The sequence below is a fragment of the Pongo abelii genome, chromosome 12 (genome assembly GCF_028885655.2).
Source record: "Pongo abelii isolate AG06213 chromosome 12, NHGRI_mPonAbe1-v2.0_pri, whole genome shotgun sequence".
Lineage (NCBI taxonomy): Eukaryota > Metazoa > Chordata > Mammalia > Primates > Hominidae > Pongo > Pongo abelii.
This window is the reverse complement of record NC_071997.2, coordinates 103,566,619-103,588,996: the sequence shown is the minus strand read 5'-3', so window position 1 is coordinate 103,588,996 and position 22,378 is coordinate 103,566,619. Positions and strand designations below refer to the sequence as shown.

General features: G+C 48.6%; 1 protein-coding gene across 1 annotated transcript in view; it reads right to left on the bottom strand.

Annotated features, from left to right (window-relative positions):
- ALK (ALK receptor tyrosine kinase) overlaps nt 1–22,378 on the bottom strand; it is a 725,336-nt gene that overhangs the window by 14,359 nt on the left and 688,599 nt on the right. Inside the window, exons 19-26 of the mRNA XM_024242328.2 lie at nt 22,008–22,112; nt 19,891–20,077; nt 19,064–19,154; nt 18,888–18,952; nt 17,235–17,364; nt 8,602–8,699; nt 4,343–4,435; nt 1,705–1,806 (exon numbers count right to left, since the gene is read on the bottom strand). Coding sequence (XP_024098096.2) covers nt 1,705–1,806; nt 4,343–4,435; nt 8,602–8,699; nt 17,235–17,364; nt 18,888–18,952; nt 19,064–19,154; nt 19,891–20,077; nt 22,008–22,112 — 871 coding nt within the window. The remainder of the gene's footprint in view (nt 1–1,704; nt 1,807–4,342; nt 4,436–8,601; nt 8,700–17,234; nt 17,365–18,887; nt 18,953–19,063; nt 19,155–19,890; nt 20,078–22,007; nt 22,113–22,378) is intronic.

Sequence of the window (22,378 nt, the reverse complement as noted above, 5' to 3'; positions counted from 1 at the left end):
ATTCTCTAACAGACAGTTCTGAAGGCCGGACATCTGAAACTGGTATCACAGGACTGAAATCAAGGCGTCAGCAGGGCTGTGTCCATTCTGGAGGCTCTAGGGGATAATCTGTTCCCTCCTTCTCCTGGCTTCTGGTGGCTGCAGGACCTCCTTGACTTGGGGCCGCATCTCCAGTCTCAGCCTCCGTGCTCACACTGCCTCTTCTTTTGTGTGTGTGAAATCTCCTGGTCCTTCTCTCTCATAAGGATACTTGCGATGGGATTTAGGGACCACCTAGATAATCCAGGACAGCTGCCCCACTCTAGTATCCTCAACTTCATCACATCTGCAAAGACCCATTTTTCTTATAAGGCAACAATTCTGGGCCTCTGGGATTAGGACCTGATGCCTTCGGGTGGCCATTACTCAGCCCACTGCACCTGTGCCCCACTTGGCAGTACTGTATCTGTAATTTTCTCTTCATTGGTCCTCCAAAGAGAAATTTTCTGATCTCCTGCCCGGTTGCCAGTGTTCTTGGTGCTGAGGGGCCAGCAGGGGCCAGAACAGGGAGACTTCAGTTCAGTCTCTTCAGAGAGAGAGCCCCAGTCTTGTGCTGATGGTAGATAAGGGACAGCCAGCAAGCTTCAGGGGTGAGGGGCTCAGCCACAGGATTTAGTTATTCCTTACACAGACCTTTCATGAATTTTCCTGTTTGCTATACCTCCCCTTCTTTTTTTCCTCCCTCCCTCCCTTCTCTCTCCTTTCTTCTCTCCCCCGCTTCTACCTCCTCTCCCCTCCCCCTCCCTTTCTCTCTCTGTCTCTCTCTTTCTCTCTCTTTCCCTCCCTCCCTCTCTCTCCCTCTCTTGCTTGCCCAGGCTGGAGTGCAGTGGCATGATCATAGCTCAATGCAGCCTTAACTTCCTGGGCTCAAGTGAACTTCCCATCCAAGCTTCCAGAGTAGCTGTGACCACATGCGTGCACCACCACACCTGGCTAATTTTTAAATTTATGGTAGACATGGGGCCTTACTATGCTACCCAGGCTGGTCTTGAACTCCTGGGCTCGAGCAGTCCTCCAGCTTCAGCCTCCCAAAGTATTGGGATTACAGGCGTGAGCAACTGTGCCTGGCCTACACCCCTACTTTCAAATTCTGGACCTTTCTGGGGCTCTCAGGCAGACGGAACCAGCCCTGCTTCTGGATCTGGACTGTTGGTTTAGAGATCCATTTTCTAGTCTTCTCAGTAAGGTACCACTTGTTCATGACTTCTCAGTTTCCAAAATTTTGTCATTGTTGTGTCCTTGCAGGGTTTAATGCAACTAAAAGATTCCCTTTATTGGTGTGTGTATGTGTGTGTGTCTGTGTGTGTGTGTGTGTATGTATGTGTACTTTGTGAGGGGCATGCGTTCAATCTGCCATTTAAAATTACATGTGGCTGTTAATGTGTGGTCCTCCAGCCAGCAATGGCAGCATCACTCCGGGACTTGTCAGAAATGCAAATTCTCAGCTAGATCCCAGACCTTCTGAATCACAAATTCCCAGGGCAGGGTCCAATAATCTGAATTTTAACAAGTCTTTATGAATTCTGATACATGCTCACATTTGAGAACCACTGTTGTCGGGGATATTGATTCTTCTCTTTTCCCTCCCTACTAACACAGGGGCTCCGGCTTAGAGTATAGAATCATTTGGCTGCAGGGATACCTGGAGGATGATAGCAGACTTACCATGTGTCTGTTTTAGAAGTGAATATTCCTTCCATGAAGGCCTCTGGGGGCATCCACTTAACTGGCAGCATGGCACAGCCTCCCTTTCTATAGTAGCTCGCCCTGTGGGGAAGGAGAGGAAAACCAAACTAGGATCTGGAGATGGCACTAAGCATCCGCCCTGCCGAGAAGGTTGAGAAAGTGGCAACAATATAATCTACCCATTAAAGGTCTGAAATTAACCAAGAGTCCTTGGCGGTTCAGGAGGAGAGCAGGGACACACAGATCATTTAGTTAAGAACTTTGGTGTCATTTACTAGAAGACAAAACAACCCACGAGAGGCATGAGAGGAATGATCTATGCAATGACTAAGATACGTGCTAGCAGATGTTTAGCTTTCTCTGTTGGGTTTTGTTTATTATAGCTCACAGTGAATAACATTACTCCAACCTTATAAGTATAGTGTGTTTCTGATGATCTGCAGTAATGCAAGATCCAAAATGGGAGAACTGAGAGCAGGGCTTGTGTCTTAATCATTTTGGATCCTCTGACACTCACACAGCATTTAGTTCAGTATAGGCAATCAACCAGTAATCTAGACAGCTGTGTGGACACTGCCTCCCATGACACACTCAGACAAAAGAACACAGGGCTAGGCGTGGAGTTGGCTTACAAGGTAGATGAGTTAATTTATTAGTTTTCGCCAGTAATGTCATTAATGCAACTCACTGATAAAAACCAATAAATTAACTCATCTGCCTGTTAGGCCAATTGCATGTCTAGCCTGGTGTTCTCCTGTGTGAGTGTGTTACAGGAGGCAGCTTCCTGCCAGCTGTTGACATTAATTAATTACCTCAATAAATATGTACTGAATATTTAGTATGTATCAGGTACTCTGCCATGTGCTGAGGACATAAGTAGGTCAGTCTCTCTCTCCCAAGGATATTGTTTAGTGGAAGAAATGGATATATATGCATTGCAATATAGAAAACACATACAGTAATGCAGGTATGTGCAAGGCTGAGTGACACAAATGAAGAATTGATTCATTCTACTTGAGGCAGGGGTCAGGGACAGGGAAAGCTTCACAGAAGGGCACTGATGGAGCTGAGTAGAAAAGACGCTCTCCCAGAAGACCATTCCTGACCCGTGCCATTGCACAAAGTGCAGAGTAGGTGGGGAACGAAGGACTGTAGGTAACTCAGGGTGGTTGAAGCCTGGAGCTGGGAGCTGTCAGAGCTGAGCCTGGGAAGGAAAAGTCAGATAACAGAGGGCTCGAGGAATCATGCTGCAGCATTTGTATTTGAAATGAGAGGCAGTCCCAGGGTAGTCTGAGGAAGGAGAGGAAGGAACGCTGGGCTTGTGGGTAGTGTTAGAAGGTGAAGTGGAGCAGAGGAGAGGAGTGCGACGGATAGCAGTGGTAGACGCTCAAGAGATGTCTTTACTACATCTTCCACGTGCTGCTGCCCCGTGGTAACGTGATAGCCTCAGCATGCTCACCCCTGTGGGGACTGTTACCATGTTTGATGGAGGCCTTAAGGGGTGGTGTCTGGATCAGTTTCACTTACTCCCCAAAGAGTTAAAGCTCCATATAACGATTGCTCCTCTCTCTACCCCTGTGAGTTAGGGAAGGGGTCATCCCATGCAAGGAGGGACTTGCTTAGCTCACATAGCAAGTCAGTGTTGTAAATAATCAGGGAAAAAAAGGAACTAGAGGCTGGGAAGAGAAGAGTGAGAACAAGTACAATTAAAGTAGTATTAGCTTTTAAAACTGAAAAAAAAAACATAATTTTTAAAATGTAGCCTTGAAAATGTGACAGGGAAAAAAAATAAGGCTGCACTAAGTACTGATGGGTTCTGCACTATACTCCACATCTCCTGGGTTGGCTAAAGCTGAGCAATGAGCTAGGCCCTGCATTCTGCCCAATCTGGGATGCAGGTGTCTACGGTGATAGAAGCCATAGCCACTTAGAATTCATGAGTACTGAGAAGAGGAGTTGAGGAAGTTCAATAAAGCTCACTCTGAAGGTCTTTCCACATCAAGTATCCAAGTTATCCCATGTCTCAGAGCATGGCCAGATTAGAGTTGGAATCGATGGACAACCTAATTAAGAACTTGGTGTTGGCTGGGCACAGTGGCTCACGCCTGTAATCCCAGCACTTTGGGAAGCCAAGGTGGGCAGACCACCTGAGGTCGGGAGTTTGAGACCAGCCTGACCAACATGAAGAAACCTCGTCTCTACTAAAAATACAAAAAAATTAGCCGGGTGTGGTGGCGCATGCCTGTAATCCCAGCTACTTGGAAGGCTGAGGCAGGAGAATTGCTTGAACCGGGGAGGCAGAGGTTGCGGTGAGCCGAGATCGTGCCATGGCACTCCAGCCTAGGCAACAAGAGCGAAACTCCGTCTCAAAAAAAAAAAAAAAAAAAAAAAGAACTTGGTGTCAATTATTGCAGGAAGTGTGATCCTAGATTTAGGCCTTCGGGCATGGTCACTAATTAAGGTTTCCCATATCCTGAAAAGGAACTTAGTGAAATTTTAGGTGGAAAGTTGACAGGGTACCAGGAGATGATGTAAGGGACAAGCAGCCACACCCCATTCGCTTGAGGGGCTGAGGTGGAAGAGACAGGCCTCGAGGGGTGAGGCAGTCTTTACTCACCTGTAGATGTCTCGGGCCATCCCAAAGTCTCCAATCTTGGCCACTCTTCCAGGGCCTGGACAGGTCAAGAGGCAGTTTCTGGCAGCAATGTCTCTGGTAAGAAAGAAAATGCATTTCCTAATTTTATCCCTAGGAAGACGAGTGTACGACGGCCATCACTAGGATTTTATCTTCAAGCTGAAGTTTAAATAGTTCCTTCCCTTCCCTATATTTCCTTTAGTATAGTATACTTCAGTGTGAGAGAAACAGCCTTAACAATTCTAGGCCTCACAACTAAGAAAGAAATGGAAAAGGATTAGGGGAAATGATTAAAAATGTTTAATGGGGCAATCATAATGAAATGCATCATATTAGGAACTAGGATTTATTGGCCTTTTACTATGTGCTAAGTGTTGTTGTAAGTGCTTCATATCTAACTCTCACAACAACCTTATAAGACACAAGATGCTATTACTGTCCTCATGTTATTTTTTAAAAAGTAAGCTAAAAGTAGATAACATAGGGCCATAAGGAATGCTATCTGGCCTTAGACAGATTTGGTACAAACCATGGATTGGTTTCTGCCAGTAGTTTGAAAAAGTGTTTTAGAACAGCATGACTTCCCTGAAATCAAATTCAAGTAGATTAAGATATTCACAAATATTTCTAGTTTTTTGTTTTGTTTTGAGATGGAGTCTTGCTCTGTCGCCCAGGCTGGAGTGCAGTGGTGCGATCTTGGCTCACTGCAACCTCTGCCTCCCGGGTTCAAGCAATTCTCCTACTTCAGCCTCCCAAGTAGCTGGGGTTACAGGCATGCAGCACCACACCTGGCTAATTTTTTGTATTTTTAGTAGAGACAGGGCTTCACCAAGTTGGTCTTGAACTCCTGACCTCAGGTGATCCACCTGCCTCGGCCTCTCAAAGTTATTATTATTATTTTTAAAAATAAGCCATTATGGTTCTTTTGTCCATGATTTTATCTAAAGCCCTTGCTAAGCTACATGGCCGAAGAATTGCTTCTTTCAGGTGATAAAGTTGTCATCTCTGCTGTTGACTATAGATGACCTGCTTTCCTGTAGCCTGCCTCTGAGGCATGGTCAACCGCTGTCCAAGACTCATCAGCTTCTACTCTCTGCTTATCATTCTGGTCATGCATGTAGGAATGAAGGATATAGCCAGAAGAAGTCTGGGATGGGTCTCTAATAATATTAAGGTCCTGTGCAGAAAAAAACAAGATGTACTTAGGGAGCACAGCTGCTGTTTTCATGTTCAACTGGTTTCATGATCGTTCTGATCCTAGGTTGAGAAAGGACTTAGAGAACCAACTGGCTACTAGGATACTATTTAAAAAATAGGATCATGATTGGGGATCATGGCTGAGGATACAAGAATAATGGGTTCAGATAGGAGATTCATGTTGTTAATGCTGCTGACCTGATCCAGAAGGTTTAAGTTGAATTTTGAGGTGGTGTATAAAATGCCCCCATAAAACCATAAAAGCATAACACATATGACATCAAAAAGGAAGAAAAATAGTTGGCTGTATAGCCATTAATTCTCAAGAGAAATATGGCAAAGTAGACCAGGAACAATATTTATGGCTCCAGAAAAGTCTTTACACTGATGTGTACAGAATGGTTGTTTTAAAAAGTGATCGTGAATTTAATGGCAAGAAGGTAAATGCAATATATAGAACACACCAAGAGTTGGGAGAATGACACATCATTCATGAAATGGCAATAAACCATGTCCAAAGGAAAAAGATCTAATTTTTTTAAAAAATGGAAGCATGTGGATCTGGTGAGGAAGTTCCACTCTGAATTCCAAAAGCGTAAAAGTATACATGTGTGGAAGTCCATGAATCTTAAGAGCAGATAAAGGGTGGAGGGAGAGAGAGAATTCGAGGCAACTCTGTTGTGGGTATGTACCATAGACCTCTTAGCTAGTTAGAACATGTAAAAGATGTTTTTTCCATACAAATGACCAAATTACCCCAGAAGAAAAGCTTTGATTGAGATGGACAATTTCTGCCAGAAGCTTTCTTTTGCTTAAAACAGATCATCTGATACCTTCTTGATTTGGTGTTTGACAATTTAATTTCTTAAAAAAGGAGAAAAGAGCAATAAACGATTACTCTGGGATCTAATTCCAACCTTCAGTAACTATTTCCAGATATGGAAGTGACAGGAGTCTTGAGGGAATGTAATCCTGTTGACGTCATAACAACAGAGCATTGGGTATCATCAAAATGTCTTGTGACTGTAGGGAAGGAGATGTCAAAAGGTCAGAGGACAAATGGAAGTGATCCCTCAGCCAGAGAATCTGTATGCTAAGGTGACCAATGTGGGCAGAGATAAAAACAAAAACAAAAACAAAAAAACAAAAAAAAAGTAGAAAAGATCCCAATGCTAAGTGAAGGAAGACATCTGGCCACCAAGGTAACACAGGTTGCTCTCGGAGGAGTCCAGACTTAAAGCACATGGACAAAGATGGAAAGATGACTCTAACCAAGGATGACTTCCAAAAGAGCACAGCTTTGTCTCGACTGAGCAATGGAATGGCAAAGCCCAGAGCTGAGATTTATGGAAAGTTCTGGGTACAACGCAAAGGACAAGAACAGGACTGGGGAGCGGGGGAAAGGGCTGAAAAACTACCTTAAAAAAAGAACGAACTGATAGACTCTTAGAAGGAGCAGATGACAGAGCTGGGCCCGGCTCCTTTTTTGCTTCCATTATTTGTATGAAGCAGCATGACCTGCAAGTTGGAAAGGGGTAGAAGCTAGAGGGAGAACTGAAGGCCAAAAGGATGAAGTGACAGTAAGAGGATAAGCTCTTCTGAGAGTTGATTGCCTCATATTAGGAGTGACTTTGGAACTTAGGCAAGTGTACTTCCTGACCTCTCATTTCCCCATTTTTATTAGGGAGAAAGCATAACTTGTTATATATTTGCATGATTTTCTATTTCTTTCTTTCTTTTCTTTTTTCTTATTTATTTATTTATTTATTTATTTATTTATTTATTTATTTATTTATTGAGATGCTGTTTCGCTCTTGTTGCCCAGGCTGGAGTGCAATGGCGTGATCTTGGCTTACCGCAACCTCCGCCTCCTGGGTTCAAGCAATTCTCCTGCATCAGCCTCCTGAGTAGCTGGGATTACAGGCGCCCCCCACCACGCCCAGCTAATTTTGTATTTTTAGTAGAGATGGGGTGTCTTCATGTTGGTTAGGCTGGTCTCGAACTCCCAACCTCATGTGGGCCTCCCAAAGTGCTGGGATTTACAGGCATGATAATTTTCTATTTCTAAGCTCTTACAACATCTCTCATTTCCTATTTTGTACTTACATATTTTAATTATTATGAACATGCCTTAAACTCTTTGAAGACATGTGTTAATAAATTATTGTGAGTTCACCAGGTTATTATTTACTACATTAGAGGCAAATCATTAAGGAAGAGCTTTGCAAAGAGCCTGATGATCTGTTTTACTTTTCTGATTTCAAGCTGTCAGCTGAGAAAGTCATCAGCTTTCACAAGGAAAGACATACATGATATATGATGTTCATAGCATGATGTCCCAGTCCATACAGCTTTTAAACACAAGAATGATTATAATAGAAGAAATGAAGTATAGAAATAATGAAAATCATCATTATGCTTCATTTCAGAGAGTATTTTAGAAAAAATTAATGTATCCAACAAACATTGTGTCCATGCCAGGTACACAAAGATGAATAAAACAGCATCCTTGCCTATAAGCCACCCATTGTCAAAAATGCAATTCCTTAACTTCCCCATAAGGAGCCCAGTTTTCTATGGGGGAGAAGCCTTAAAGTGATATAGGACTTGAACATTCAAGATACAGGCAGGGGTCCTCACAGGAGGTTAAGAATAACTTATAGGTCTCCAGCCCTGGCGAGGATATTTTATGACACTTGTTTTATGTAACGGGCAAGTGAAACCCTGATAGAATAAGTTACCATCTCAAAGACAAAGCTGAAGGGGCCAGGAGCCATCGCTCATGCCTGAAATCCTAGCACTTCAGGAGGCCGAGGTGGGAGGATTACTTGAGCCCAGAAATTCGAGACCAGCCTGGGCAACAAAGTGAGACCCTGTCTCTCACAAAAAACAACAAAACAAAGCTGAATCATCCTACATCCAAACAGCTCTGGAGGGAGACCTAGTATTCTGCTCTGAAGCGAGAGATGTGAGCCCTTGAGATCTGCAGGGAAGCACACAGACAGCGACAGGATGGCAGGAAGAGCACAGTCACTTTGACTCACCGGTGGATGAAGTGGTTTTCCTCCAAATACTGACAGCCACAGGCAATGTCCCGAGCCACGTGCAGAAGGTCCAGCATGGCCAGGGAGGAGGGCTGGCTCTGTGGGGAGACAGAAGCAGGCCACTGACGAGGAGCTTGTCAGTGAGAGGAGGGAAATCTGAAATGCTGGCTTCCAGTGCTCACAAGGAGGCAGACCATGAACATGCAGCTACACCAGGGGCCTCGGCCCTGGCTGCACATTAGAAATCACCTGGCGGCATTTGAAAGAATTTGGATGCCTGGGCCCCAACCCAGACCTCTCTGAGTGGGCATAGCATTTGTACATTTGAAGTCTTCCCAGGTAATATGATGCCAGCGTGCAGCGAAGTCTCGGAACACCCAGACTCCGGGAAGCTAGGTTGGAGCAGGTGTTCTTTCCCTTTTAATTTATTGTGCACATTCTCTCACCCCAATCTTCATAAGCATTTGAATACCCCCAATTTATAAACAAGTTTGTGAGGAAACCACGGGGAGAATAGGGGAGTTTTAAAAATCCTCGATTTAAATGTCTTAAAATATTTCTTAAAACTAATTTTCTTCAAGCAGATCCAGCGCTAAAATTGATTGAAAAAGAAAAGCTTTTGGGAAATGCCGGGCAATTATGAGCTATCTCAAGCTTTTCTGCATGAGGTCTCTTTCATTCAAAAGGAGATATCACCTCCCTACCCCTCTGGGGACATCCTATCTTGGCTTCCTGGACAGCCTTGCTGAGCACAATGAAGCCTTTTCAGAAGGCGACATCCCATCTTGGCCTCTCTTTTAATTCCTAAATCCCTGATGTGTGCGGCAGCTCAGCCGCATGCAGTGTCTGAGGCACTGTGTTGTTCCATGTTGATTTCACCATTTCCCCAAGTCACGTTGTTGAAGTTCCAGAGACAGGGATCTCACCCTCCCACAGCACCCAGCACAATGCTGGACACACTCTGGGGGTTCAGTGAGTGTTGGGTGGCTGATTGGTTGATTATAGCCGCAGGCCAGGATTTACCTGGAGGAGTATGATTCACATACCTCCCCAAGAAAGCGCACGCAGGTAGGGTGTCAAATCCATCCCCTTTAGGGCTGCCCCAAGAAAGGTGTTTAAGCTCATGACTCTTGAGCACCTGGGCAAACTCCCTGCAGGAAATTCATGCTTGTAGCTCTCCTATTTTGCTCTTCTTTTGAAGGGTGGGCTGAGGACTGGGCTCTTTAGTCCTGAGGTGCCCACAGGGAAGTCACCCAGCCAGGCGGCAGCAGTGGAACAGGGTGGGGTCTGGGTGCAGGCTTAGCCTGCTGGAGGTTTTCTCTGCCATAGATCAGGGCCTCCCCAGGACTCCTTGGAGCAATGGCCTGGGTCTGGAGGAGGCAGAACAGAGTCTTGCTTCTCTAGGCCATGCTTCGGTTCTGGGGGAGACAACTGAGAGTGGATAGTTCCCCTACCGGTGCCTTAAATTCCCCAGAGCACACACATGATCTGCTGTGTGGTAGGTAGGGAAGAGAAGGTGATCTCCATATTAAAGATGGGAAGGCTGAGGGCTCAGAGAGGCTAAGTGACTCACCCCAGGTCACACAGCTAATAAGCGTGGAGCCAAAGCTGCCCGGAGATGGGCTTTAAGGATCTAGGTTGGGAGAGGCATCCTCCCTCTTCCTTGGGAGAGGATCCAAGGAGTTAAAATGGAAGAGAGAGTGCCTGAAGGGGGTTGGAGCATACGTGACTACAGCGCCCAGTGCACACCAAATGCAGAATAATACAGCTCCACAAACGGCAAACACCACACTCCAGTGGCCCACCGAGCTGACCTGGGCTCCACCCTGCTGGCCTCTTTCAGGCCGTGTAGTCTGGGGCTGGCTGCTCAGCCTCTCAGAGCCACAGTTTCATCTGTGACAGTGGCGTGAGACTGTCGGCCTCCGTGGGTTGTCAGGAGCACCCACGCCAGCAGCCTCGGGCAGTGCCTCATCAGGGGACCCGAGGTATTGAGGGGTTTCCACATGGGAGGCCAGGGGGACTCAGAAAATGGCTCCTTGTGTTTGGCTTATCCAGAGGCCTCGTTAGGGGCAGAGGGGGTACCTCTGCCCCTAACGAGAAATATCTTTTCGCTTTTCAGGAGCATGCTCTCTGTCCCTACCAGAGGAGGCCCCGGTCCTAGCTGTGCTAGGGCCTTGAGGAAGATTCTCTTCCTGCCACTCTCTTTGTGTCTTAGCGCCCATCACTCAGGATGCGAGGGCCATAGATGTCTTGAAAGCCCCAGGAGCCTGGGGCGCTGTGGGGACTAAATCTCTCCGGGCATTAACAACTCACGGGCCAGGCTGACATGGCCCCCTGTCCTTGGCTGCTCAGAGCAGATTAACTGCTCCACTAATCAGTGTGCACAGGGCAGACAGTCAGCAAGCGTGGGTTATAAGGGGGGTGTGGTGTGTACGTGTCTGTGGTGTGCGTGTGTATTGTGTATATGTGCGTGTGGTGTGTGTGTTTTGTGTATGAGTTGTGTATATGTATGTGGGGTGTGTGGTGTGTGTGTATATGTGTTTGTGTTTTGTGTGTGTGTGTGGTATGTGTAGGGTGTGTGAGGTGTGTCTGGTGTGTGTGTGTGGGTGTGTGGGGTGTATGTGGCATATATGTCGGTGTGTCTGTGTAGTGTGTGTGGTGTGTATATGTCTGTGCAGTATGTATGGTGTGTGTTGTATATGTGTGTGTGGTGTGTGCATGACGTGTGATTGTGTGGTGTGTGTGTGAGTGTATGTGGTATATGTCTTTATGGTGTATCTGTGTGTGGGGCGTGTGTGTGGTGTATGTTGTGTATATGTGTGTGGCGTGTGTGATGTGTGTGTGGTGTGTGCATGTGAGTGTATGTAGTATATGTCTGTGTGGTTTGTCTGGGGGGCGTGTGTGTGGTGTGTGTTGTGTATATGTGTGTGAAGTGTGTGTATGTGTAGTGTATGTATGGTATATGTCTGTGGTGTATGTGTGTGTGTGGGGGGCGTGTGTGGTGTGTATGTGTGTATAGTGTATGTGTTGTGTATATGTCTGTGTGTTATGTGTTGTGTACGTGTGTGGTGTGTTTTGTGTGTGTGTTGCGTGTTGCATAGATGTGTGTATGTTTGTTTTATGTCTGTAGTGTGTGTGTTATGTACGTGTGTGGTGTGTTTTTCTGTGTTGTGCATATGTCTGTGGTGCATGTGATGTGTGTTGTATATATGCATGTGGTGTGTGTGTGTTTTTTGTGTGTGTAGCATGTGTTGTGTGTGTGTGGTGTGTGTCTGGGAGGGGTTGTGTGCATGGGTGGGGTGGGATGGGAGGAGCTGTGGACATTGGCAAACCCGATGCTGAATCTAGACTCTCAGAGCATCGCCAGCCAGTGCACCCATCTGCATCCCTCCTGCGGCAAAAAGTTGGAATCAGGATTGTATCCTCATCTGCTGCTGGAGTGCGGCACTTCCTCGGACCCAGCTGTTCTTCTCATGGCCATGGTCATGGGCCTTGCTGCAGGTGCTCCCCATGGTGGGTTTGCAGGATGGAATTGGAAGATCAAGCAGGCATGGGTGCTGCTTGATGGGAATGATCAGAGTCTCTGCTGCCCGCCTGTGTGCATGAGAGCCTGGAGAGGGAGTGCCGCGGCCCTGATGGCTGTCTGCACATGAGTTCTTCTGAGAACACATGTGAATGGGCGGCCTCTAGGGCACTGGTGTTCCCTTCAGGGACGCCCTTTAGGTCAATATCTTACTTTTACTGGTGAGAAAACAGGAATGATTTGTTTGGTGTCACAGCTTCTGAGGGGCTATTCCCAAAGGATGATATATTCTAAAAATAGAATAATATTGAGATTGCTCCCTTTCTAAAGTATTAATAGCTTCTCCCTAACTATTCAGAGATGAACCATCACAGGACAAGGAGTAGGAACCCTTCTGCCAAGTGAAAAACAGAATAGGATTTTTTTTTTTTTTTTTTGAGATGGAGTCTCGCTCTGTTGCCCAGGCTGGAGTGCAATGGCACGGCTCACTGCAACCTCCGCCTCTCAGGTTCAAGCGGTTCTCCTGCCTCAGCCTCCCAAGTAGCTGGGATTACAGGCATCCGCTACCAGGCCTGGCTAATTTTTGTATTTTTTAGGTAGAGATGGGGTTTCACCACGTTGGCCAGGCTGGTCTCAAACTCCTGACCTCAGGCGATCTGCCTGCCTCAGCCTCCCAAAGTGCTGGAATTACAGGTGTGAGACACTGTGCCCAGCAGATGTTTTAAAATTGATGCATATAAAGATGAGAGGGAACGATGAAAAAGAGGCAAAGAATGCAGACGGGGAGCATAAAACAAACAAATGCAGCAGAAGCCCACTTTGAAAAGCAGTGAGGAATGGCCAGGTGCAATGGTTCATGTGTGTAATCCCATCACTTTGGGAGGCTGGGGCGGGCAGGTCACCTGAGGTCAGGCGTTTGAAACCAGCCTGGCCAACATGGTGAAACCCCGTCTTTACTAAAGATATAAAAATTAGCCGGGCATGGTGGCACATGCCTGTAATCCCAGCTACTCGGGAGGCTGAGGCAGGAGAATCACTTGAACCGGGGAGGCGGAGGTTGCAGTGAGGCGAGATTGGGCCACAGCCTCGGCAACAGAGCCAGACTCCGTCTCAAAAAAAGCGGCGAGAAGGCCCCACTTTTCCTTGGCAGCAGATGCCCCTTTATGCGTTTGGAGCCAGCATTGTCATTGTTGGTCTCTCACCTGTGAACTGTGGACCTCTGGAATCCAAGAAGCCAACTGTATTCTGAATGTCTTCCATTCAGCCACCACCTGCAGGCATTGCCATGTCCCATATAGTCATAGACACTGTTGTGATTAATGACCTACACCTTTATAAAGAGATTACCGGCTTCTTGATGGCTTTTGTCTGTCATCATTGACTGAATTCATGGATACTAAAGTAGAGCTCTTACCTATCCCTGGCATATAGGAAGCCCTGCATAAATATTTACCAAATAAATATTGGGTCTGTAGAATTTTTTTGACATTAAAAAGTGATCCTCATTCTTGAAGAGGTGGAGTCCTGGGACCAAGTGATGTTTTCATCTGTACCCATGCATTTCGATTCCATGACAGGCATGGCTGACCTGGGCATCCACTCTGTCTACCGCGTTTGCACATGCGTTCTGTCATTTCACGTTTGCACAGATGTTGTCTGAGACCAGAGCCTTTTATCCCATCTCAAAGAGCCTTTCATCCTGATCTAAGGTCTGTGGAGCCACTGAGCTCCAGAGCTGGCAGGAAGTGAGGACAGAGACCTTCTCTGATTCTGCACCTCAAGCCTGGTTCCTGCACACAGTAGGTCATCAGGGAACCCCTGGGAGTATCAGGCGTATCAGGGTGATTCCAACAAGTGAATCAGGTGGAATTCAGGTCTCTGAAGTCCAAGTTTCAGAATCTGGAGGCACACCTCCACCCACTTTCTCTTCACGGCACATGTTTCTCCATCCCTCATGTCCCTTGGCCGATTCACCCTCCTTTATCCTGTGTAGGATTTACTGATATTAGTCCCGTCTGTCTGCTGGAAATCACATTCCTTTCTCACAGTCCACTGAATCCTCATCTTACAAAGTTGGATTTTGTGACCCTGAGAATCCATGCAGGAAGCCCAGCTAAGCCCCAGGGAAGCTGCTGCCACAAACACATCTGCATTGGTGGCTCTAGAGGGCCACAATTGGACATTTGAAATCAGCCAAGGATCCCAGGAAGGACAGCTTGCCTGGGCTTGGTGGGTGTATGGGAGGCGGGGAGGACCATGACTGGGGTGCTGCCTGGGTGTGCCTGGTTGGCAACGAGAGCCACACAGAGGAAAAGCCCGGGGCCAGGGGTTGAAAGAGCAGATTGGGTGAGGGTGGGACTCTGGCCCTGAGAAGTGGCTCTTCCAAGGACAGGCCCCCTCCCCTGTGGGGGTCCCTCAGGTAGTGCCTGCTGTTAGAGGGTAGAACTTGGGGACAGGCTCCTGTTCTGACTCTCCGAGGGTGGCACTCTGGGGTGCGGGTGGTGACAGAGAGAATGATCTGCCTTTCCTTGCTGGACTTTGTTCTTTGTAATAATATTGGAATCATCTTTCATCATCAAAGGAGAGAGATGCCTTTGTCTTTGAGAGAGGGAGAGAGAAAGGGGGAGAGGGAAAGAGAAAGGGGGAGAGGGAGAGAGAAAGGGGGAGAGGGAGAAAGGGGGAGAGGGAGAGAAAGGGGGAGAGGGAGAGAGAGGGGGAGAGGGAGAGGGGGAGAGGGAGAGAGAGGGGGAGAGGGAGAGAGAAAGGGGGAAAGGGAGAAAGGGGGAGAGGGAGAGAGAAAGGGGGAGAGGGAGAAAGGGGGAGAGGGAGAAAGGGGGAGAGGGAGAGAGAAAGGGGGAGAGGGAGAGAGAAAGGAGGAGGGGGGTAGAGAGAGAAAGGGGGAGAGAGAGAAAGGGGGAAAGAGAGAGAAAGGGGGAGAGAGAGAAGGGGGAGGGGAGGGGGGAGAGAAGGGGGGGTAGAGAGGGAGAGAGAGAGAGAGAGAGAGACCACTCCTCACTCCTGCCCTCTCCTGCCCCTGAAGTCCTTGAACTTGCCAAGTGCTGGGCTCCCAGACTCCCTTTGCAAAGTCCCTCTCCTTTGCATGCATACGACTTTCTCTCCTTAAGCCTCAGGAAGGTCCAGTGGGAGAACCAGGGCTGTGCCTCTTCCCAAAGTGTGATGCCATGTGTCCCCCACTGACAGCAGTGCTGCTGAGAATCTCAGGGCATGAGAGCCAAAGGCTCTGCCCTCCTAGGTGGTGGTGGGAAAGCCAGTGAATCTGATGCTTGTACCATGGCAGAGATGCCTGGATGCCTGGCAGTGTTGGCTTTAAGGACCCAACCTCATCTTGATAGTTTACAGCTTCCCAGAGGGGACCACTGGATAAGCAGTAAGTTGGAGAGAGCACTGAATCAGGAGTCACAAGGCCTGAGTTCTAGTCCCAGCTCTTCCACTTCCTGTGTGGCCATAGCAAGTCCCATAATCTCTCTGGGCCACCGTTTTCTCATCCATAGAATTGGGGAGAGACCTGTGTTGTCTGTTCATAGGGTGGTGTTGAGAAATGTGAAAGGTCTGAGGAGGATGCCAGCTGATGAGGGCTCTTATGAGACAGGCGTAGTCTTTATCTCCCTGCTCCCTGCCCAGTCCTCATGCCAGGTATGCTCAGGTGCACACACATTCCTCTTCTCAAGGGGTAAGACAGTATTCTTCTTAGATACTGAGATGGGTCACCCAGTGGCTAGGGTGAAGGTATTTTAGATGGATCCTGACTGAAGGTGGAGATCAGAATAGCCATGACCTTGCAGGGCTTCCATCACCACTTTGAGTCCCTTTGAGCAGTGTGGTCAGGTTGGGCTTTCTGGAACCACTGGCTGTCAGTCTTCCCTGCTTCCCTGGGAGCGGGAGGGTGGCCGCTGCTTTTACTGTGCAAGTCTTCCTTGTGATCCCCATAGTACAGTGGTTCGTTGAGGAAGCCTGGATCCTAACCTTGGGGCCTGCTCAGCTCCAGTTCCTGGTACCCGGAGCCTGCTGAAGACCTGCAGACCCACGCATGGGCAGCTGGGCTCTGGGTCTGCCCAGGGTGCTATGTTTAATAATTTAGAACCACCTTTGAGATGATCTAGTCCAATCCTCAGATCTCACCTGTGAGGATACCCAGGTTAAAGGTTTAAGACTGCCCTAAACCACATGGGTGTGTAATGGCCAAGTTGGAGCTGGAGCTTGGGATTCCTGGGTCCACCCTGGGTATCTTCACTTCCCAAGCTCTGTTAACCATAAGATGTGTGTAGCACCTTCCTAAATACACGGTTGGAATGTCCAGGTATTATTATCCCTACTTGAGACATGAGGACTGTGGGCTCTGAATGAGTAGCTGCAGAGTGACCTGCCCAGGTCAGTTGCTTGAGTAGCAACATGGCTGGCATGAAAGTTCCCCTCTGTGTTTGTCTCTAGTTTGGTTTTCCAGAGTCAGGAGGCCATGAGAATGGATCCAGGCTATAGAATGCGGATATGGTTTGGATTTGTGTCCCTGCCCAAATCTTAGGTTGAATTGTAATCCCTGGTGTTGGAGGAGGAGCCTGGTAGGAGGTGATTGGATCATGGGTGGATTTCCCCCTTGCTATTCTCATGCTAATGAGTGAGTTCTCATGAGATCTGGTTGTTTAAAAGTGTACAGCACGTCACCCTTCATTCCCTTCTTTCTGCTCCAGCCATGTAAGACGTGCCTCCTTCCCCTTCACCTTCCGCAATGATTGTAAGTTTCCTGAGGCCTGCCCAACCATGCTTCCTGTACAGCCTGCAGAACTATGAGCCACTTAAATCTCTTTTCTTTGTAAATTACTCAGTGTCAGGTAGTTCTTATACAAATGCAAGAATGGACTAATACAAATGCATTGCAGGAGCCTTGCACAAGCTCCTTGGGGCTGGGGCTCAGTCATCATCTACCCCTGTCTTCTGTCCATTCTCTTTCAGCCAGTCACCCCCCATCCAAGCCTAAAGTTGACACCCTGGGTTCCACCGAGGAACTTGCTACCCAGGCTGCCCACTCTTGCTCCTTCCATCCTTGCTCCTGTCCTTGGCACAACAACTGCAGCAAAGACTGGTTCTCACTCACCGGGCGAGGGCGGGTCTCTCGGAGGAAGGACTTGAGGTCTCCCCCTGCCATGAGCTCCAGCAGGATGAACCGGGGCAGGGCTTGCAGGCTCACTCCGATGCAGCGAACGATGTTCTGGTGGTTGAATTTGCTGCAGAGCAGAGAGAGGTGTAACCAAAATTAACTGAGCTGAGTCTGGGCAAATCTTAAATTGGGGGAAACAGGATACAAAGTTACATTTTTGGCAGCTACAATGTATAAAGGCATTCTATAAACATGGGCAGCAGGGGTCCCGGGCTGAGCCTAAACCCAGAATCTTGCTGGTGAGCAGGTGGGAAGAACCACAGCAGGCTCCACAGGAGTTCCATTTGCAGGAGAGTGGCTGGAGCTGTGAGGATGTTGCTCAGGCACTTGGGTGAGGAAGTGTCTCAGGGGGCAGGAGAGTGTCTTTCTCAGATACTGGTGCATGGACTGGGTGCTAAAATTCATGGTTGATTTCTCCCAGGAAGGCCTCAGGCAGAAGGTGAAGCAAAACAACTGCTTCTAAGAGAGACTGGGTGAGACTTGCCAAGTGACAGTGTGTGAAACAGAGCCAGCAAAAGGGGATGGCCTCACGAGTCTATCAGTTTCCCGTGGATTCCTCATGGGAGGGACCAAGACTTGGGTTTTCTTGTCAACATGATCCCTTTAGGACACTAGGACACACAGGGCAGTAGGGCCCAGGAATTCCACATGGGCCAACATGTACATGCATGTGTATGCATACACACATGTACACGCACAGCCCCCCCAAGTGTTGAAAGAACGGGTGATTAGACACCAACATATAATGGTTAGTTACCACCAAGTAGTGAGATTGAGTGATATGGGTCTTCTTCAATATAATCTCATACTTGCCAAATTTTATTCATAATCAGGAATTATATGTATCATCAGAAAATAAATGTTATTTTGTGTGTCCTCCTGTGGTTCCAGACCTCACAGCCATATCACTCACACTGCCTGGCCTTGTTACCCCTGCCACTTCCACCAAGGGGACATCCCAGTCTGCCCCCACCTGTCAGGACATTCAGAGTCTTCCCAGTGTGACAGAGGGCCATGAGCCCCCACCTGATCTTGAGGTCAAACATCTGCCCCCTCCTTGAGGGGATCTGCTGTCACAGCGGACGCCCTCAGGAGCCATAGGCACTGAGACTCTCAGCTTAAATCCAGATCTTGGAGCCTCAAGTCAAAAGTTGCAGCCAGCTGAGACTCAGCCCTGCTGATGGGAGCCTAGGATGGGGTGGCCTCCCATCAGATTAGTAGCACATTTACTGGGATTGGTGAAGGGTCTTGGAGGGAGATTGTATCTTGTACTGTCAAAGTCTAGCATGCTCCGTTTCTTAAGAAAAAGCGAGGGAAGAAGAACCAGTGGATAACAGCAGGGATACTGGTTGCAGACAGTGACATTGGTGGGATTATTAGGCCACACAGACTTTGTTTCTGAAACAACCATCAGGGGTTGTTCCATTCTGGTAAGAAGTGTCTGGAATGTTTGGGAGTCTCCTACTGGAGAAAAGGGGACATGCTGTGGACAACACCATTTCCCGTGGAGACATCGATCTGTTAGAAACCTCTCCAGGTTCTTTGGGGGCAGTGGGGAGTTGGGGTGAGGGTGTCTTTCTGTGGCTTTACCTGATGATCAGGGCTTCCATGAGGAAATCCAGTTCGTCCTGTTCTGAGCACACTTCAGGCAGCGTCTGGGCAGAGAAGGGGAGGGTGGGGAGGAGGAGGAGGAGGCTGTGAGCTGAGAACTGCAGCCTACAGAGTCCGCAAGCCAAGGGCAGGCTCAAGAGCAAGCCACTTCTTACCTTCACAGCCACTTGCAGGGGGCTTGGGTCATTGGGCATTCCGGACACCTGGCCTTCATACACCTCCCCAAAGGCGCCATGGCCCAGACCCCTGTGCAAAGGAGAAGACAAGAGGAGACAGAGTCAAACAGGCCACAATAATGAGGCAGCTGGGGGTCCTGAGCCTGGGCGTCACATTTAGTGGACAAACATGAGAGGCAGGGGGTAACATACACACTCAGGAGTAACGCCCTCAACATGGCTTTGCTATGCAATCTCGGGCTTCCAGTTCTTCACCTGAAAACGGGTAAGAAGGATTCCAACCAGGGACTCATGACAATGGTCAAATGTCTATTCATTCAATCAGTAGTTATTGAGTCTCTGATATTTGCCAGGGACACAGGGGTGCATAAGCCATGGCTTTTCCCCGGGGGAGGCTTATGCTCCTTGGGGAGAGACAGATCACCGGTAGGTACTGGCTGGGGAGTATTGCCAGTTAGTGACAGAGGAAGGCACAGTTGCTCTAGATGCTCAGAGGAGGGGCCCTTTGCTCCCCTGCTCCCCTGGAGGGAAGGGGGGCCAGGAAGGCTTGGAGAGAGCATACCTGAATGAATTTTGAGGAGAGCCCTGGTTCTCCTCTCATTGTATAAACTCCATAAACATATGGGAGTTCATGTAAACCAACATACACAGCCCTGAATGTCAAGGCTTGTCCTCCTAGGAGGGCCGGGGGTGCCCATAGGGAGGGCTCTGCTGGCCTTTTGTGGTTAGGAGTCTGTGGTGCTGTGATAACATTCAGCCCCTAGACTGCACCCCCTCTCCTCCCAGGACGGCAGCAGGGCGCTCACCGAATGAGGGTGATGTTTTTCCGCGGCACCTCCTTCAGGTCACTGATGGAGGAGGTCTTGCCAGCAAAGCAGTAGTTGGGGTTGTAGTCGGTCATGATGGTCGAGGTGCGGAGCTTGCTCAGCTTGTACTCAGGGCTCTGCAGCTCCATCTGCATGGCTTGCAGCTCCTGGTGCTTCCGGCGGTACACTGCAGATGGGTGGTCAGCTGCAACATGACCTGGCAGCCTGGCCCTTGAAGCACTACACAGGCCGCTTCCTACAGGAAGCCTCCCTGGATCTCCATATCCTCCCCTGAGCTCGGAACCTTTCCATCATACTTAGAAATACTAACAAAATGATTAAAGAAGGTGTGTCTTTAATTGAAGCACGATTTAAAGTAAATGTAAAGCTAAAAATCACATACATGGAAAAGAATTATTTGTATTATACAGGGCAGAGTCATGTTAGTCTGCGTCCTCCAAGAAGCAGACTGAAGATGGGATTAGACCCAAGATGGTCTGCAGATTTTATTAGAAGAAATGCCCATGAGAGGAAATAGGGAGTGAGCCAGGGAAGTCTGGATGAACCAGCAGACTGTGTTGCAAGTATGACCCCATGTGAACGAGGGAGGGAGGGAAGGTTGGGTGGAAGCACCCTGGGTGCCATGCAGCCTAAGGAAGTTTCAGCAAGGCCCTAAGGGGTTCTGGAGCCAAAGTCAGTCATCAGAGGAGTCCCATGACTCCCAGGAATTGGCGGGCCTTAGTATTTCTGCTGTGCTCAGCCATTGGGTAGGGCAGCTTCAGTGCAATCACAGCAGTAGATTTGAGGGTGCAGCTGGGATCTTGGTCAATTGTGTTTCCTATAGTTGGAGAACTGCCAAGCGACAGAGTTGGAGAAGAACCACATAATGAAAAGATCTCTAAATTGGTGTCTGGGGGTCTGTGCTCTAATTCCGCCTCTTGTTACTTACAAGCTGAGCCATGAGGACCAGGTCACAGGACCTCTTTGGACTGCAGTCCCTCTCTGTAAGCAGGGATGGTAACTCCTGCCCTATTTCCCTAACCACTCCCACTCCCCACCCCCTAGGGTTGTCATTGAAATGAATTCATCAACATAAAATGGTTTTGAAAAATTCTAAAGAGCTCTACCAATGTGAGTGACCATTATCACTCCTACATGTGAGGATGTTCTGGAAGGCAAACTCCATGGACGCCAGAACAAAATTGTGATTCAGTGGGTAGATTCTGTGTGTAAAGCCCAGCCCCCGCAAAACGGGCCAGGGCAAATGAGTCACCCGCTATGTGCTCACTTCCCTCCTCTATGCAATGGACCGACCATGATCAGATTAGGGTTACCTGAGGATCGAATGAATTGAAATGTGTAAATTGCCGAGCACGTAGTAACCATGCAACAAGTGTTAGCTCCTATTATCCTGTCCCTTTGAGGGATAGCACCATATGGGGACACAGTGTGTGCTGCCATCTCCCTTCTACCGGCAGATCCCTTTGCCTGCAGGGGCCTGGCCTTCGAGGGCTCCCAGGAGCCTTTCCCTCTGCCCTTTTCAAGCCTCTGCCCATCTGTCCTGGGCATGTCTCTGCCAGCAGTAAGAGCCGGTTGGGACCACACTGAGCTCTCTGTGACCTGCAGGTCAGCTCACCTTGGCTCACAGGCTGAACAGAAATATACTCAGAAACCGATTTTCCCATCTCTCTGCCTGGAGGGTGGTGGAGGGCTGGTTTGGAGAAGAGTGGGCTAGTGCATTACATAGGGTGGGAGCCAAACAGGAGCTGCGCCCGTGGAAGCACATGGGAGCTAGAAGTGACATCTGGGGGTGGGGGCGAGCTTTCGCCATCGTGATGGACACTGAAGAGAGCTCCCCACCCCGTGATCAGCCAGGAGGATACACACGGGGCCGAGGTGCAGAATCAGGGGCTCCTCAGGGAACTGCAGCTGCTCTGGTGGGGGGAAGGTTGGGAGCTTCCGTTTTGGCTTGGCCTGGGCTGCCCTAATCACCACCCCACCCATTTCCAGGGACTAGCATAACGAAGTGACACCTTGGCACCTGTGGCACAGCCTGAGACACTATTCAGTCCTGCCTTCCCGCCCCCTTTGGAGTCCCTGGGGCTCTGTGCACTCACCAATCATGATGCCGGAGAAAGCCAGGACCAGGGCAGCCACGAGGGCAGAGGTCACCACAGAAAGGATCAGCGACAGTGGCAGGTGTGGCTCCGGGGTGGGTGACACTGGAAGACAGGTCCCAGTGGGGTATTGACAACCACACCAGGTCTCCTTTGAGTTGGTCCCAAGTCAGAAATAACCTCCCCCGCTGAGACAAAAACTACTTGCTCCTTCCCATCGCTGGAGACCTTGTCACACTTTTTTTTTCAGGGGACCATGAGCAGTACCAGACTCATCCTGATTTTACAGGCTTTTAGCAGTAGCTTTTGGGTGGAGGGAAATTTAACAGGGATGAATATCAGCGGCGGGATGTTGGTTCGAAACATGAGCT